The sequence below is a fragment of the Berghia stephanieae genome, chromosome 2 (genome assembly GCF_034508935.2).
Source record: "Berghia stephanieae isolate SIO BIC M18660-M18661 chromosome 2, UCSD_Bste_1.3, whole genome shotgun sequence".
NCBI lineage: Eukaryota > Metazoa > Mollusca > Gastropoda > Nudibranchia > Aeolidiidae > Berghia > Berghia stephanieae.
Window position 1 is genome coordinate 52,237,704 of NC_088361.1, and position 14,655 is coordinate 52,252,358.

General features: G+C 36.6%; 1 protein-coding gene across 1 annotated transcript in view; it reads left to right on the top strand.

Annotated features, from left to right (window-relative positions):
• The window catches only part of LOC144965138 (aquaporin-11-like), a 16,433-nt gene extending 2,371 nt beyond the window's left edge, over positions 1 to 14,062 (top strand). Inside the window, exons 3-5 of the mRNA XM_078900115.1 lie at positions 1,948 to 2,181; positions 9,438 to 9,612; positions 13,187 to 14,062. Of these exons, the coding sequence (XP_078756241.1) occupies positions 1,948 to 2,181; positions 9,438 to 9,612; positions 13,187 to 13,410 (633 nt within the window). The 3' untranslated portion in view covers positions 13,411 to 14,062. The remainder of the gene's footprint in view (positions 1 to 1,947; positions 2,182 to 9,437; positions 9,613 to 13,186) is intronic.
• Positions 14,063 to 14,655: the final 593 nt, after the last annotated feature.

The following is a 14,655-nucleotide window of genomic DNA, read 5'->3' on the forward strand; positions in this document are numbered from 1 at the left end:
ATGGATTCGGAGTTAATCCAGGTTTATGTATCTTGAAAGGAACAACAACAATTGCTTACTACCCTTTGAAATGGATGTTTATCCTTTGAAAAGTACTTTCCCCCAGATGCAGACCTAGCTACTCAATGTTTAAAATAAAAATGAACCAAAAAAAAAAATGATCTAAATCGTTTGAGGATGAATTCGGAGGATTCTGATTACGTGAGGTCCCAGGTTTGAGAGGTTTTGCCAATATGCGGGTCATTTAAATCGATCGATACTTGAAAGACGGCTTTCTGGACAAATTTTTTAAATACTTGTTTTCTAGAATACGACAGTAGACAATTAAAGTTCATATACAACAGCTGCATTCTCTCCTGAAAATGACTTGAGGAGGTTGGCGATATCGAGCGTCCATTCTAAAAATGAGGCCACAAGCAAGTCATTAGTATGCTTTACACTGTGTGTCTCTATGACTCAAGTATGGGAACCAATTTTCATCTTTGATTTGTTTCTTTTTGTACATGTATAGGGTGGTTAATAAGTTGAGGTTTTGAACAGTTTACAAATAGAGAGCATAGTATTTCAACGCTATGATAAATAATAGTTATCAAACTGACTTATTTATACTTGTATTTTCAGATTATTTTGTTAATCACATATTAAAGAGTTTTAACAAGTGCAACGACATAAACGACTCGGGGTTAAGAACATAATTTGATGATGATGATGATGATGATGATGATGATGATGATGATGATAATGATGTTGATGTTGATGGTGATGGTGATGATGAAGATGATAATAACAATGATGGTCGTGGTGCTTGTGGGGATGGTGGTTATAAAAGTGATTGTGCATGTGATGTTCTTACAATTTTACAAAGATGGCATGAGTATTTTTTTTTCGTTGTTGTTTTATTTCGCTTTTTTTGTTGTTGTTTCCTTTGATTTGTTTTTGTTTTAATTTGTTGTTTTTTATTTGTAGAAGCATTGAACAGGCTTTAAATAGCCCAAATTAAGGGTACTTTCAAAACCGGTTATGTATGTGTCACTGGATTAGTGTAAATTATTATTGTATAGACAGAGTATTTTGGTTCATATAAAACGCTTTGCAAACCTTACCGTACTCGATGCAAGTTTAAACAAGGACCTTCCTATCGCCGGTTAAGGTCATTTAGCATGCTTAAATGCTAGTATTTAATATGGCTAAATAAGGTATTGTGTGGGAATTGAATTTTCCTCTTAAGGTCGCAAATTCATATATATATACATATATAAGTTCACTCACGTTTATTTATTATAGCCACCTGAAGTAAGACAGTCCGCAATCTAGTATTCCAATGTCGTCGATATATATATATATATATATATATATAAGGTCACTCACGTTTTTTCCCGATACAATTGTTTGTTTGTACTACATTTCGTCAGTCGACATTTATCCGAAGTGTGCATTTTTTCTTTCGAGAGTTCGATGTTGTTTATTTATATTTATTCATGCCTACTCTCTTACCTACAAAGTGCTCACAAACACTCATAAAAATATATGTATAATATGTAATATATATATATATATATATATATATATATATATATATATGTATATATACATACATACATACATACATGAAAGGAAAAGACTTCCTGTGGCTCTACTTTATTATTATTATTATTATTATTATTATTATTATTATTATTATTATTATTATTATTATTATTATTATTATTATTATTATTAGTAGTAGTAGTAGTAGTAGTAGTAGTAGTAGTAGTAGTAGTAGCAGCAGTAGTAGTAGTAGTAGTAGTAGTAGTAGTAGTAGTAGTAGTAGTAGTAGTAGTAGTAGTAGTAGTAGTATCATTATTATTATTATTACTATTATTATTATTATTATTATTATTATTATTATTATTATTATTATTATTATTATTATTATTATTATTATTTCTTTAATTTCTGTTTTGACAGTATTACGGCTCCTTCTGGTTCGCGGCAGTCATCATTCTTCAATGCTTCGTCCACAGTCGTACCATGGCGGATACGAGTGAAAACCCAACAAAAGCCTTACAAGAGTTCGTCAAAAAAGAGATTTCAATGCCCAAAGCGGTTGTCAAAATTGTCGTCCAGTCGTGTGCAGGCATTGCGTCTTACCGATTTGCCAAGCTGGTCTGGTCTCTAGACTTGATATCTGATCATCATGACGTAAGTAATCACTAGAATCCATAAGAGCCAGAAGACTCGGGGAGATGGAGTTAATCCTGGCTCATATAGAACAAATGGACAATAGTACTTGCTCTCTACCTTTTGGATAGGCCGATAGCCTATCGCAAAGAACGTACTTTCCGCCAGATCTATGGAGATGAGACATCAAAGAGATAGACATCCAGGGTTGAGTGAGGAAATGAAACAAATAATGTCAGAACAAGTCTCATATTTCTATTTACCAGTTTATCCGTCCCGACATAATACTGTTTGGAGGCGATGAGTCATATGTTTGTAATCCCACCAAGATTAGGTCAGAGAGGTCATAATGCCAGAGACACGTAGCAATGCCACAAGTGACAATGAACGTATAACGATAATCAAGCAGGCTGGTGATGATAATAAATAAATAATAAAATTGAGCTTTATATAGCGCAATATCCACTAAATGTGCTCAAAGCGCTTTACAAAGGGTCCCTGGTCAACAGCAACATTTAACATGTAGGACAGGACATGCCGCCTGTTAGGCGATATTACAATTTTTCGGACAAAGTCGACGATGTTAACGGCCAAGTACTCATTTTACACCTGAGTACGATGAGAGAAAGTGAGTAAAGAGCCTTTTCCAAGGACTCAACTATGCACCGAGCGCGAGGATCGAACCCAGGACCGTCCGATCCGAAAGCGAGTGTCATACCACAAGACCACATAGACTAGAGACGATTGGATCAACTGATAACTTTGTTTTCGCTGAAAACTTAAACCGGGCAAATTGCAACCTGTAATCTCAACACTGTATTGTGTCAGGATATGGTTTGGAAACTGAAAATTGAATTTATATTCAGACAGACTTTGATCATGTGGTTAATCATTTGTTTTATTAAGATCAATAAGCATTCTTTCTTAAAGTGCAACCGAGTAAAATTTCTTATTCGAGATCAATTTAACTTGAAAATCAATTTTTGGTATTGAGTTCATCACAACTTAATGCCGATTTTATGTTTGAAACAAAAATGAATATACAGCTTCCAAAAAAATAAAAATAAATATAAACAAAATGCCAAACATGGGACGTTTCGGGCTCAAAATCGTCGATTTATCTTTTCATTATTTTTAGTTGTTGTTGTCTGAAGAAGAGTTTTGAACCCGAAACCTTCCGTGTTTGGCATTTTGTTCTTTCTTAAAGCTGTAGTATTATTGTTTGTTATTACTTTTTACAGTCCACATTTTCTGGCAGCTTAGTATCACTATCGATTGTAGGCGTTGGATCACGTATTTGGTTGAACTGATACAAAAGCATAACACTAAAATAATGGTTTGTTCTCACCACCGAGATCACAAAGGTCGATAAAAATACTATCTAGTATGTTTTTGTTGACTTAGAATGTTCAAATCTTTGTTGTTTATATCAACACAACTCTGCTTAGTCATCGGCCGTTACCGACTATAGAAGTTGACGTCACTTTGGTCTTTGTTATAGTTTCTTGCCATCCATTTTTATGAGTAATTCTCACTAAACTGTATTGATCAGACTATAAACGTTCATGGTTACACATAATGTTGTGTGTTGGTCCGTTATATTTCCGGATGACAATGTTGTGAGTATCTTAGACAAGCGCACAGCATCTATAGCTAGAAGGAACAAAATTGACGTCACTGAAATATTTGTTATTATTTTTAGACAGCTATTTTAATGTGTAGTTCTCACTAAATTCTATCAGACTATAAATGTTAAAGATTACACATTGTTTTTGTGTGTTGGTATAGTATATCTGGCTGGGGTATGATTTTTTTGGATTTCAGCTAAATGCGCAGCGTCAACAAAGAATGCTTCGAATCACACAACTTTTTAGAAGGATGAGCTTTTTAATAATTATACTACGTAATTAGAACACGAAAATGCAAGTCTATTTAGTTACTTTCGGTTTTGTGGTTCAGAATAATATTCTCACCATATTTTTGTTTACTTCCAGTAAAATATGCCAACACCTGACTGGCTGAAGAGTTGATCGAGGTTTTAATTAAAAATCATAAGTCAGTACCCCGCCGCCCCTTAAGAAACGAATTAAAACAGAAACTGAACATATTATACTCTGTTTTCAGGCCGTAATTTACCCGTTCTGAAACCCTGTGGACATTAATAATAATAATAATAATAATAATAATAATAATAATAATAATAATAATAATAATAATAATAATAATAATAATAATAATAATAATAATAATAAATAATAATAATAATGCTGAAAACTTATATAGCGCTATAACTCCGAGACACCAGACTCTAAGCGCTTAAATTACAAATTACTTTGGCTGAAACATAATCACTTACACACACAAGCACACACACACACACACACACACACACACAACACACAACACAAACCAAACCTATCTTGCTTCTCATAACATCTACTAAAATCGAAACAGATATGTTTTAAGCGAACGTTTAAAAATAGACAAAGATTCTTTTTCACGAATGCTCTGCGGTAAGGCGTTCCAAATAGAGGGTCCGAAATGAGAAAAGGATCTCATTCCAGCATTTTTCCGAATTCGAGGGACAACTAGTTTTGTGGAATCACTGGCCGAACGTAAGGGGCGGGGTTTTGAATATCTTTCAATTAGTTCTGAAAGGTAGGAAGGGGCAGTACCTTCAAGACAACGATACACTAAAACACAAGCTTTGAATTTAATTCTTTTCCCAACAGGCAGCCAATGCAGGTCATGAAGTAGAGGTCCGGCAGAGTCGCACCTACGCTTCATGAATACTAGTCTGGCAGCGCTGTTTTGGACAATCTGAAGACGTTTCAGATTGTATTGCGAAACGCCAAACAACAGAGCATTACAATAATCCAATTTCGATAGTACGAGGGACACAACCAGGTGCTTGGTCACATCCTCAGATATGAACCGTCTAATGGAAGCAATCTTTTTTAGTTGGAAAAAGAGAGATCTAACCAAATTATTAACCTGATGCTCCATCGACAGTCCAGAGTCTAAGAATGTGCCAAGGTTTTTCACTTTGTCAACAATTTGAATAGAGGCATCCCCCAACTTCAAATCTGTTTCACTTTTCCACTTCCTGTTCCCCACATACAGCACCTCCGTCTTATCATCATTCAGTTTCAGTCTGTTCTCATTCATCCATTTCTTAACACTTTGGATACAATTCTTACTATTGGCTGATACTTCTTGTAAATTTCTCGTATTGGAAACGCAGTACAATTGCGTATCATCAGCGTATTGATGGTAAGACAGACCAAAACTTCTGATGATTTTAGACAGAGGGCCAACGTACAAAACAAAAAGAACGGGTCCAAGTACTGAACCCTGGGGAACCCCACAATCAAAAAAGATTTCCTCCGATCTATATTCATCCACCGTAATAATCTGTTTACGATTAAACAAATATGACCTAAACCAATCAAGCGCTGCACCAGACACGCCATAAGTAATTTCAAGACGTTTGAGAAGAAGATTGTGATCAATAGTATCAAAAGCAGACGATAGGTCAAGCAAATTCAGCAAAGAACATGAACCATTGTCTATAACAGAGAGGAGATCATTAACAACCCTAACAAGTGCGGTTTCCGTCGAATGATGTTGCCTATAAGCAGACTGAAATTTTTCTTCAAGACAATTATTTTTAAGATGAGACAGTAATTGTTTCAAAACAAGCTTTTCTAAGATCTTAGAGAGAAAAGGAAGATTAGAGACAGGGCGATAGTTTTTTAAGTTCTCTTTATCGAGATCAGGTTTTTTCAAAAGGGGTTTGACATGAGCAACTTTGTAAATGTCTGGTACAGCACCTGATTGCAACGAATTATTAACAATACATGTAAATGGTGTTAAAATTACATCAATGCATTTTTTTAAAATGGCAGTATTTAAGGGGTCTAAATCACAACTTTTAGTTGGAGACGACATAATGCAATCACATAAGTCAGCTTCAGTAATCATTGAAAAATGTGTTAACGAATCACCATGAAATGTGTCAAATGTTGTATGGATCGATTCAGATGACAGTTCTTTCCTGATGGTATCCGTTTTTTCTTTAAAATATTGACCAAAGCGAGTTGGTAGATCTGCACGATCGATTAAAGATGGGAGAGCTGGTTGCGTCTGTTGTCCCAGCAGTTCCTTGGTCAAGGCAAAGAATTGTCTGGAACGTCCCACGTTTTTGAGGCTTTCTTCATAGAATTTCTTTTTGGCCCTGAAATTGACGGCTTTTGCATCATTTCTAGCCGCGATGTATCGCTTCTTATCGACAGCATCTCTGGACTTGAGCCATTTTCTTTCTGCCCGCCTCCTGGCTAATCCATTCAATTTTATTTCGGTATTATACCAGGGTGCTTGACGTCTCACTTTTACTGCTCTAGTTGTTAAGGGAGCATGCTTGTCCACCGTACCAACAATTGACTCGTGGAGACCATTCGCATCATGTTTATTTTTAACGTTATGGTCAAGGTCTTGTTTAAAAATGTTCATATTTATATTCTTCAAATTACGAGATGTTATCATCTTTTTTACTTCGTGCTTCATTGGAAATAAAACGCAAAACACAATTAAATGATGGTCAGAGATTAATTTATCAATATTTGAGACAAGTGAAGAGAGAGAATGTTCAATGTCTGTAATGACATGATCTATTGTGTGGCCATGGTTGTTTGTAGGACCGCTTACAAGTTGAATATAGTTGTTTTGTGTCAATAATCTCCCGAAATAATTTCGATTCATTTTTGTTTCCGAAATAATCAATGTTAAAATCACCCATAAAAATATTATGCTTTTTGTTAATGGATTGCATAGACATAAATTCTCCGAACTCAGATAAAAAATCAATTGTTGATATTTTGTTTTGTTGGCTTGGTGGTGGGCGGTAGACACAGTGAAACGACTTTTTAAAATTATTTTCATGAATGGCAAATCCAGCGTATTCAAAACTTCTAAAATTATCATGGTGAAATGATATCTTGTCAAAGAGTGACAAGTTGTAAATAATTGCAATTCCACCTCCTTTCCTCCCAATGCGTGGAAATGATTTAATACAAAAGCCTTCGGGTGTAATTGCTTTCATAATTGGATCATCATATGAATGATTAAGCCATGTTTCCAAGATGACAAAAATAGTAATTTTATGATCTTCAATAATGTCGATTATGTCTTGAGTTTTATTACGACACGATCTAACATTTAGTAATCCAATTTTTAAACTGGTATGATCACTACGTGCAGGTTGTTGTTGTTGTTGTTGTTGTTGTTGCTCAAGACGGTGCTGTTGCTGCGAGTTGTTGTCATGGTGGTCGTTAATTTCATACTGACTGTCACGGACAGTGTTGACATTTGACAAGGAACGGTGAGGATTACTCATTGAAGTGATTAGATTGGATGGGGGACGAGTGTTGATAAATTGAAGCGAGGATCGAGGTCGTAGGGGAGCGGGCGTGGGGTTGGCCGATGACCAATGACGGTGGTTATAGGGCGTTGTTTTCGTCTACCCCCTCTGAGTCTGTTCATAAAATTAGTATTATAAATAGATCGATGTACACGGTAGTTGTTAAAAGTTGTAAAATATAGCACAGTGAATAAAGTTTCCAATATGGCTGTAAACAAATAGCAGTTTAAAACTATGTTCGACTTTGGAAAATCCATACTTAAATTTTAAAATTTTAGAAAAATCCTCTGTTAGAAATCGTTAAAATGTATATCAATAAAACCACAAGACTATCACAAATTAGATGGTATTAAAATCCAGGCGAAATGTCAGATAAAAATCACTCAAAACACGTAAATGAAAGAGCCAACAAAAACAAGACTCGCCGGTCAGGCGTGTTACAATTATTACAGTACCTTCAAGACAACGATACACTTAAACACAAGCTTTGAATTTAATCCTTTCCTCAACAGGCAGCCAATGCAGGTCATGAAGTAGAGGTCCGGCAGAGTCGCACCTACGCTTCATGAATACTAGTCTGGCAGCGCTGTTTTGGACAATCTGAAGACGTCTCAGATTGTATTGCGAAACGCCAAACAACAGAGCATTACAATAATCCAATTTCGATAGTACGAGGGACACAACCAGGTGCTTGGTCACATCCTCAGATATGAACCGTCTAATGGAAGAAATCTTTTTAGTTGGAAAAAGAGAGATCTAACCAAATTATTAACCTGATGCTCCATCGACAGTCCAGAGTCTAAGAATGTGCCAAGGTTTTTCACTTTGTCAACAATTTGAATGGAGGCATCCCCCAACTTCAAATCTGTTTCACTTTTCCACTTTCTGTTCCCCACATACAGCACCTCCGTCTTATCATCATTCAGCCTCTCATGTCCTAATTTTGACATTTTGCATGATCAAATATATTGATAGATTTTATTTGAATCAACTGTTGAGTATAAAACATCTCAACATTTACTTGGGGAATCTATTGATCCAATCGCTCTATTCCATATTCTAGTGTGATTGTTGTTGAAATTGTTCCCAGTTACTAGTAAGATTATTATGTGAGTTGCTATTAAGAGTTACTAAGAGTTACGTGTGTCACTGTCAGAGAGGAGTGCAAATTTCCTCGGGAAAAATACTCGATGTAGTCCTTCACATTAAATTTAAATGATGTTTTTAAAAAAGCCCAACAAATAACAATACAGGAAGCCATTGTGATGCCATGCCTTGATAAATGATTTTGACATTTCAAGAACAAACGACTTTGTATCCTGCGACCGATATTCTTTTCTTTTCTGTTGTGCGGGGGAGGGGAAGGGGGAGAGGGGGGGGGGGGGGGGTGGGGTAGACTTATCTTTGCGTTCCTGTTGTATGAGAAGTCATCGGCCGTCGATTATTTAGTAATGCATCTATGTTTGCATTGTTGCTTGTTGTTGGCCGAAGAAGGGTATTGATTCCGAAAAGTTTCGTTACTTTTATTCCTTTTGAGACGTGGTATGTGTTGTTCTTATTTACTACATCTGTTTAGAGAGAGAAAATAATGTACACTTATTATTCGCAGAACATCTTTTCTTTCGCAATGGCGTTGAGACAGATAATCACGAACAAACAACACCAAAGCTTTGATATGGTGAATGTTTAAAATGAACATATTATTATTATTATTATTATAAGTTGAACATTCACGCAGACTAGAACATATCTTACCGAGGAGATTAGTTGGCATAGAGGCGAGGTCAGAAAAATATTATAAAAAAAGATTGATTTGACATGAAAATAATAGACATCCCGTATTTTCTACTCTTCTCAGCGGTACTACGAAACATCGTGTGCCAGTGACCTTCAAGTGACGTTGTTGATGGGCTTCCTCATCGAACTGTGTGCAAGCCTTGCCGACAGCTGGCTCAATATGCAGACGGTAGCTTCTAACGCTACTGTGGACGAATTCCTCAAGTATTTGAATGCATCCCTTATGATTGTTGCAGGTGATTACCCTCATATCATCATCATCATCATCATCATCATCATCATCATCATCATCATCATCATCATCATCATCATCATCATCATCATCATTATCAATATCATTATTATTATTATTATTATTATTATTATTATTATTATTATTATTATTATTATTATTATTATTATTATTATTATTAAACAATATGAAAATAATTGAATAACCGTCCATATATTGTGCATTTCAGACGTTACACCATTTTAATGCGCTTTACAATGCTTCATGCTATATCTTGGTAGGCAATACGGTATATAATTAAAACTTTAATTTATCACTGCACAAGTCGCCGTTTGGTTTCCTTTTAAAACTAAGTCTCTAATAGGATCATTCACTAGCTAAAGGTCAAATACTTAATCACGTCTAAGTCCAGTGGGAATAAAGTGTATGTAGTGGCTTACCCAATCACGCAACATCGCTTGAATGTCTCACAAGGAATAACACCATACCCGCGCCGAATTAGTGCGTAGTCATTATATTTTGGGGACCACGGGTATGGATGTGGACAATGTTATGGCATGGACCGTTAAGGATAACTCTATAGTGACGGGCTTTTGTATTATAATGAGGTTTCAAAAGATAGTCAGTAAATTATCATGCTGAGAAACATAACATTTTATAAGCAGATTTGTTTTAGGAAAGAAATGGAGGGAAAGAAGAAGAAGAAGAAGAAGAAGAAGAAGAAGAAGAAGAAGAAGAAGAAGAAGAAGAAGAAGAAGAAGAATGACCGCAACATTCTTTTGAACCGACCTGAATGTATTTTTGGATCAGTGGATGGGAAGAAAAGCCGATGGAGATCACAACATAACGGATCCCTCAACTAACTTGAGTTCGAAAACATCCGGAGGATTTCTATGTGCTGATGGTAAGTGTCTTGCGTCCCAGGCCTCTGATTTCCATTGAGGAGAGACTAACAGTTGCCCTGAAGACACTCTCTAAGTCTATTTGAAGAACTCACGAACCCAGGAATAAATCAAGTGTGTGCATTCCATTAAAAAAAATGCCATGCCAACAGGAAACTGAACATCTCCTGCAATGGGAACAATTGGAGAGCAACACATTTCTCGTGTACCTCGTTGTCTAAGACCGGATCATTATTGTTAACTTGAAATCAACTGCAGTTCCAGTCCTCCATCAGCTGGCAGGCATTATACCTCCCAAATTCGAAGAGCCACTGCTTCCAAAGCCCAGAAATATAAACAGGAAATGGACCCAAGGCACCCCTCCATGACCACAACCCAACGACAAGTAGACTGAAGTCAAGAAAGAGCTTCATGACTGAAGAAAGCATCAAACCTGACCATGCAGTTGTTCACAGAACTCCACATGGAGGGCGTGGGACAATTACGCAAATGAAGCCGTTGAAGACCCAAGAGAAGTACTGCCCTATGAAACTGAGCTCCCCAGGAATGAACAGAGCAACAGAGCAAGGGCAAAACTTGGGAAAACAGCTGGAAGCATGAAAAAGTAGGGGCTACCCGAGACCAGTTGTGTACATGTGGGTGCCCAGAGTAAATGACGGAGCACATCCTTAAAGAATGCCAGGATGGACCCAGCTGCATTGATTATGATCTAAGGTTCTGCTCTTCACATGCTCTATAGTGTGTTCGGTGTTGGAGCGACAAGCTATGGTAATGATGATGATCAATGGATTGGCGCTGAAATGGTTCGAATCGACAGAATGTTGTACATGTGGTTAACAATGCCAAATCATCTGATCATCCTTTGAAATATGGTGTGCCATAAGGATCAGTATTGGGTCCAGTTAATTTTACATTGTACATGAAACCCTTCGTATCAATTATTTCTGCCTTTAATCGACACTACTAATTATATGCGTCTTTTACCAGCCAAGTAGACCATACCGTAAGGTTAATAATATACGTGGAAATGATAAGAATGACGTAGTGTTAGACATCTCATTACAGGGGACATCACGACCTTGACAGTTTATTCTCTCATTCTGTCTAAGTTAGATTATTGCAATTGTCTCCTCTCTTCCATAAATAAAGACAAAATAAAATCCCTTCAGGTAGCCCAGAACGATGCTGCCAGGCTTATTTATTGAAAGAGGAGACATCAATCTGCAACGCGTTTGTTAAGAGAACCGGCTTCCTGTCGAGAAAGAAAATAAACTACAAGATATGTACTTTGTTCTTATAGAGAGTATGCGGTAAAGACTAAGGGAGTTAATTTTTGACATTTTACACGGTTGTCCCTTAATTAACGTACGTATACTTCTTCAAAATGACGACCAATGCTTTCAACACAATGGACACTGTATCGAAAAAACGCTACAAAGAAAAATTTGAATGTATGAAAGAGATTGATTGATCCATATGACATAAAATTGGAAAACTGGAAAAGACGCATCAAGACTTATCCTCCAATCACGTACTATCTATCTATCTATCTATCTATCTATCTATCTATCTATCTATCTATCTATCTATCTATCTATCTATCTATATATCTATCTATCTATCTATCTATCTATCTATCTATCTATCTATCTATCTATCTATCTATCTATCTATCTATCTATCTATCTATCATCTGTCTATCTATATATCTATCTATCTATCTATCTATCTATCTATCTATCTATCTATCTATCTATCTATCTATCTATCTATCTATCTATCTATCTATCTATCTATCTATCTATCTATCTGTCTACTATCTATCTATCTATCTATCTATCTATCTATCTATCTATCTATCTATCTATCTATCCGCCTGTCTGTCTGTCTGTCTGTCACTGCACTCTGGTTGTCCTGCTGCACTCTGGTTGTCCTGGATAAATTAATGACATTCTTAAATCTTACGTTCCAGCCAGATATCTGAGATCAAAACATTATAACCACATTCTCGTGAAGTCAAAGGTGACTCGCAAAATCGGCGAGCAAGCGTTTGAATATTCGGCACCCGTAATCTGGAATTCCTTTCCAAGATAAATTAGAGACAGTAAACGAAAAACAACACTGTATAATTAATTATATTGCTTTGTTTTATGCTGTAATGAGTGACTAATGATTGATTGACTTGTGTTACGTTGCTGTGAAGCGCTTCGAGCTTATTAAATTACAGGGTAATGCGCTATATAAAAGGCATATATCATTATTATTATTATTATTATTATTATTATTATTATTATTATTATTATTATTATTATTATTATTATTATTATTATTATTATTACTATGATGAAGATGATGATGATGATGATGATGATGATGATGATGATGATGATGATGATGATGATGATGGTGGTGGTGGTGGTGGTGATGGTGGTGGTGGTGGTGGTGGCGCGACGATGCAGGAAGAGAAGCTGAACCGTTCTGTAGGCACTTGGACTTTCAAATACCTACTCGGTTACAATTAGCATTATCAGCCATGGGTGTTTATACGAAAAGGCTCCTGTTTGTTATTATTTCCCATCAGTGATGGTAATTTGAAATAATCATCAAATCGTCCAGATATGATAAAAATGATCAATCCATGTATACATTTGATTTATTTGATCGTGTTTTCTGCAGGTGTAACAACGACTGGAATGTATTTTAACCCTGCCATGGCAACTGGTCACACCCTCGGATGCAAAGGAACTGCTATGTGGGAACATTTTTTCGTTTACTGGGCTGGGCCGATGTTGGGGGCTTTTGTGGCTCTGCATCTCAATGAACGCGTTCATTTCGATGTTGTCAAGAGCGCGGAAGCAAAGAAACAAGAAGAAAAAGAGTCTTTAAAGAAATCGGATTGACATTAAGGCAACATGGGATTACATCGAATTCTGAATTGTTTTATCCTTCTTTGATGTGGTGCATTTTTTTCATGTAGACGAATGTATGTATTTGTTTAGGTTTGGCACGGTTGATAGTTGATGAGACAATGTGTATTTTTTATCCCTTACAAAGAGCATCTATCCAAAATTATTATAGGGGTTTGGTCTGCAAACTCGAAATACCTTTTTCATGACTGTTGTTGGATGATACAGTATCACTACAACCACAATAGCCAAAATAATTGTCCCCGCTACCATCAACGCCACCACCACCTACTACCACCACTACTATCATCATGACCATCACCATCATCATCCTTATCATTATCATCCTCGTTATGTTAAAACTTTTATTAACATGTGTTGTCTACCACGTTTCTTGTACTGCCATTGAATCTAAGAAAGGTATTATGCAATGGTTACCACGTTTGAAGCACGTGCATAAACTCACGCTTTTTGATAAATAAACTTCTGTAGACAGATCTTATTAAATCTATTAAGATCAATGACGTAACTATGATATATGAAAATGGAAAGGCTTCGTATGGGAACAAAACAGACAATGGACGTTTCGGGTACAAACCCTTCGTCAGCACAACAATACACAAATAAACGTGGAAAACAAATAAAATATAATGAAAAATAACTTGTATCGTCTGTACTCAATGGTGGTTGCAGTATGAATGAAATGTTAGCGTGGCGTGGGTAGAGGATAGGGTGCCCCAGGGGGGTGATCTAATTGATAAGCAAAGGTCAGCGTCAGGGAACCGAACTTTCCAGACTATAATGGAAGGTAAAAGACATATTGGTAGTAGTAGTAGTAGTAGTAGTAGTAGTAGTAGTAGTAGTAGTAGTAGTAGTAGTAGTAGTAGTAGTAGTAGTAGTAGTAGTAGTAGAACACTGTAGTGGAACAGTAGGGGGCGGTGGAGGGGGCGAGGTGAAAGAGTCACGGCGGAGGTGGGGGGGGGGGGTGTTTGTTGGATGAGCGAAGGTCGAATCTTCGCGAAGGAACGATGCGATAGTAAAGTGGAATACACCGATAAATAGATCAACGTATAGTTCCCACCCTGCCATCGTATATCAAGGACACTAACCATGCTCTTGGTGTCATTGACGAAATTCGATTCCAGGATGAACGTCCACGGCTGATTTTCACCATGGATGTGAAGGCACTGTACACATCCATACCGCATCCTGACGGACTGCGTGCCATCAGGCATTTCG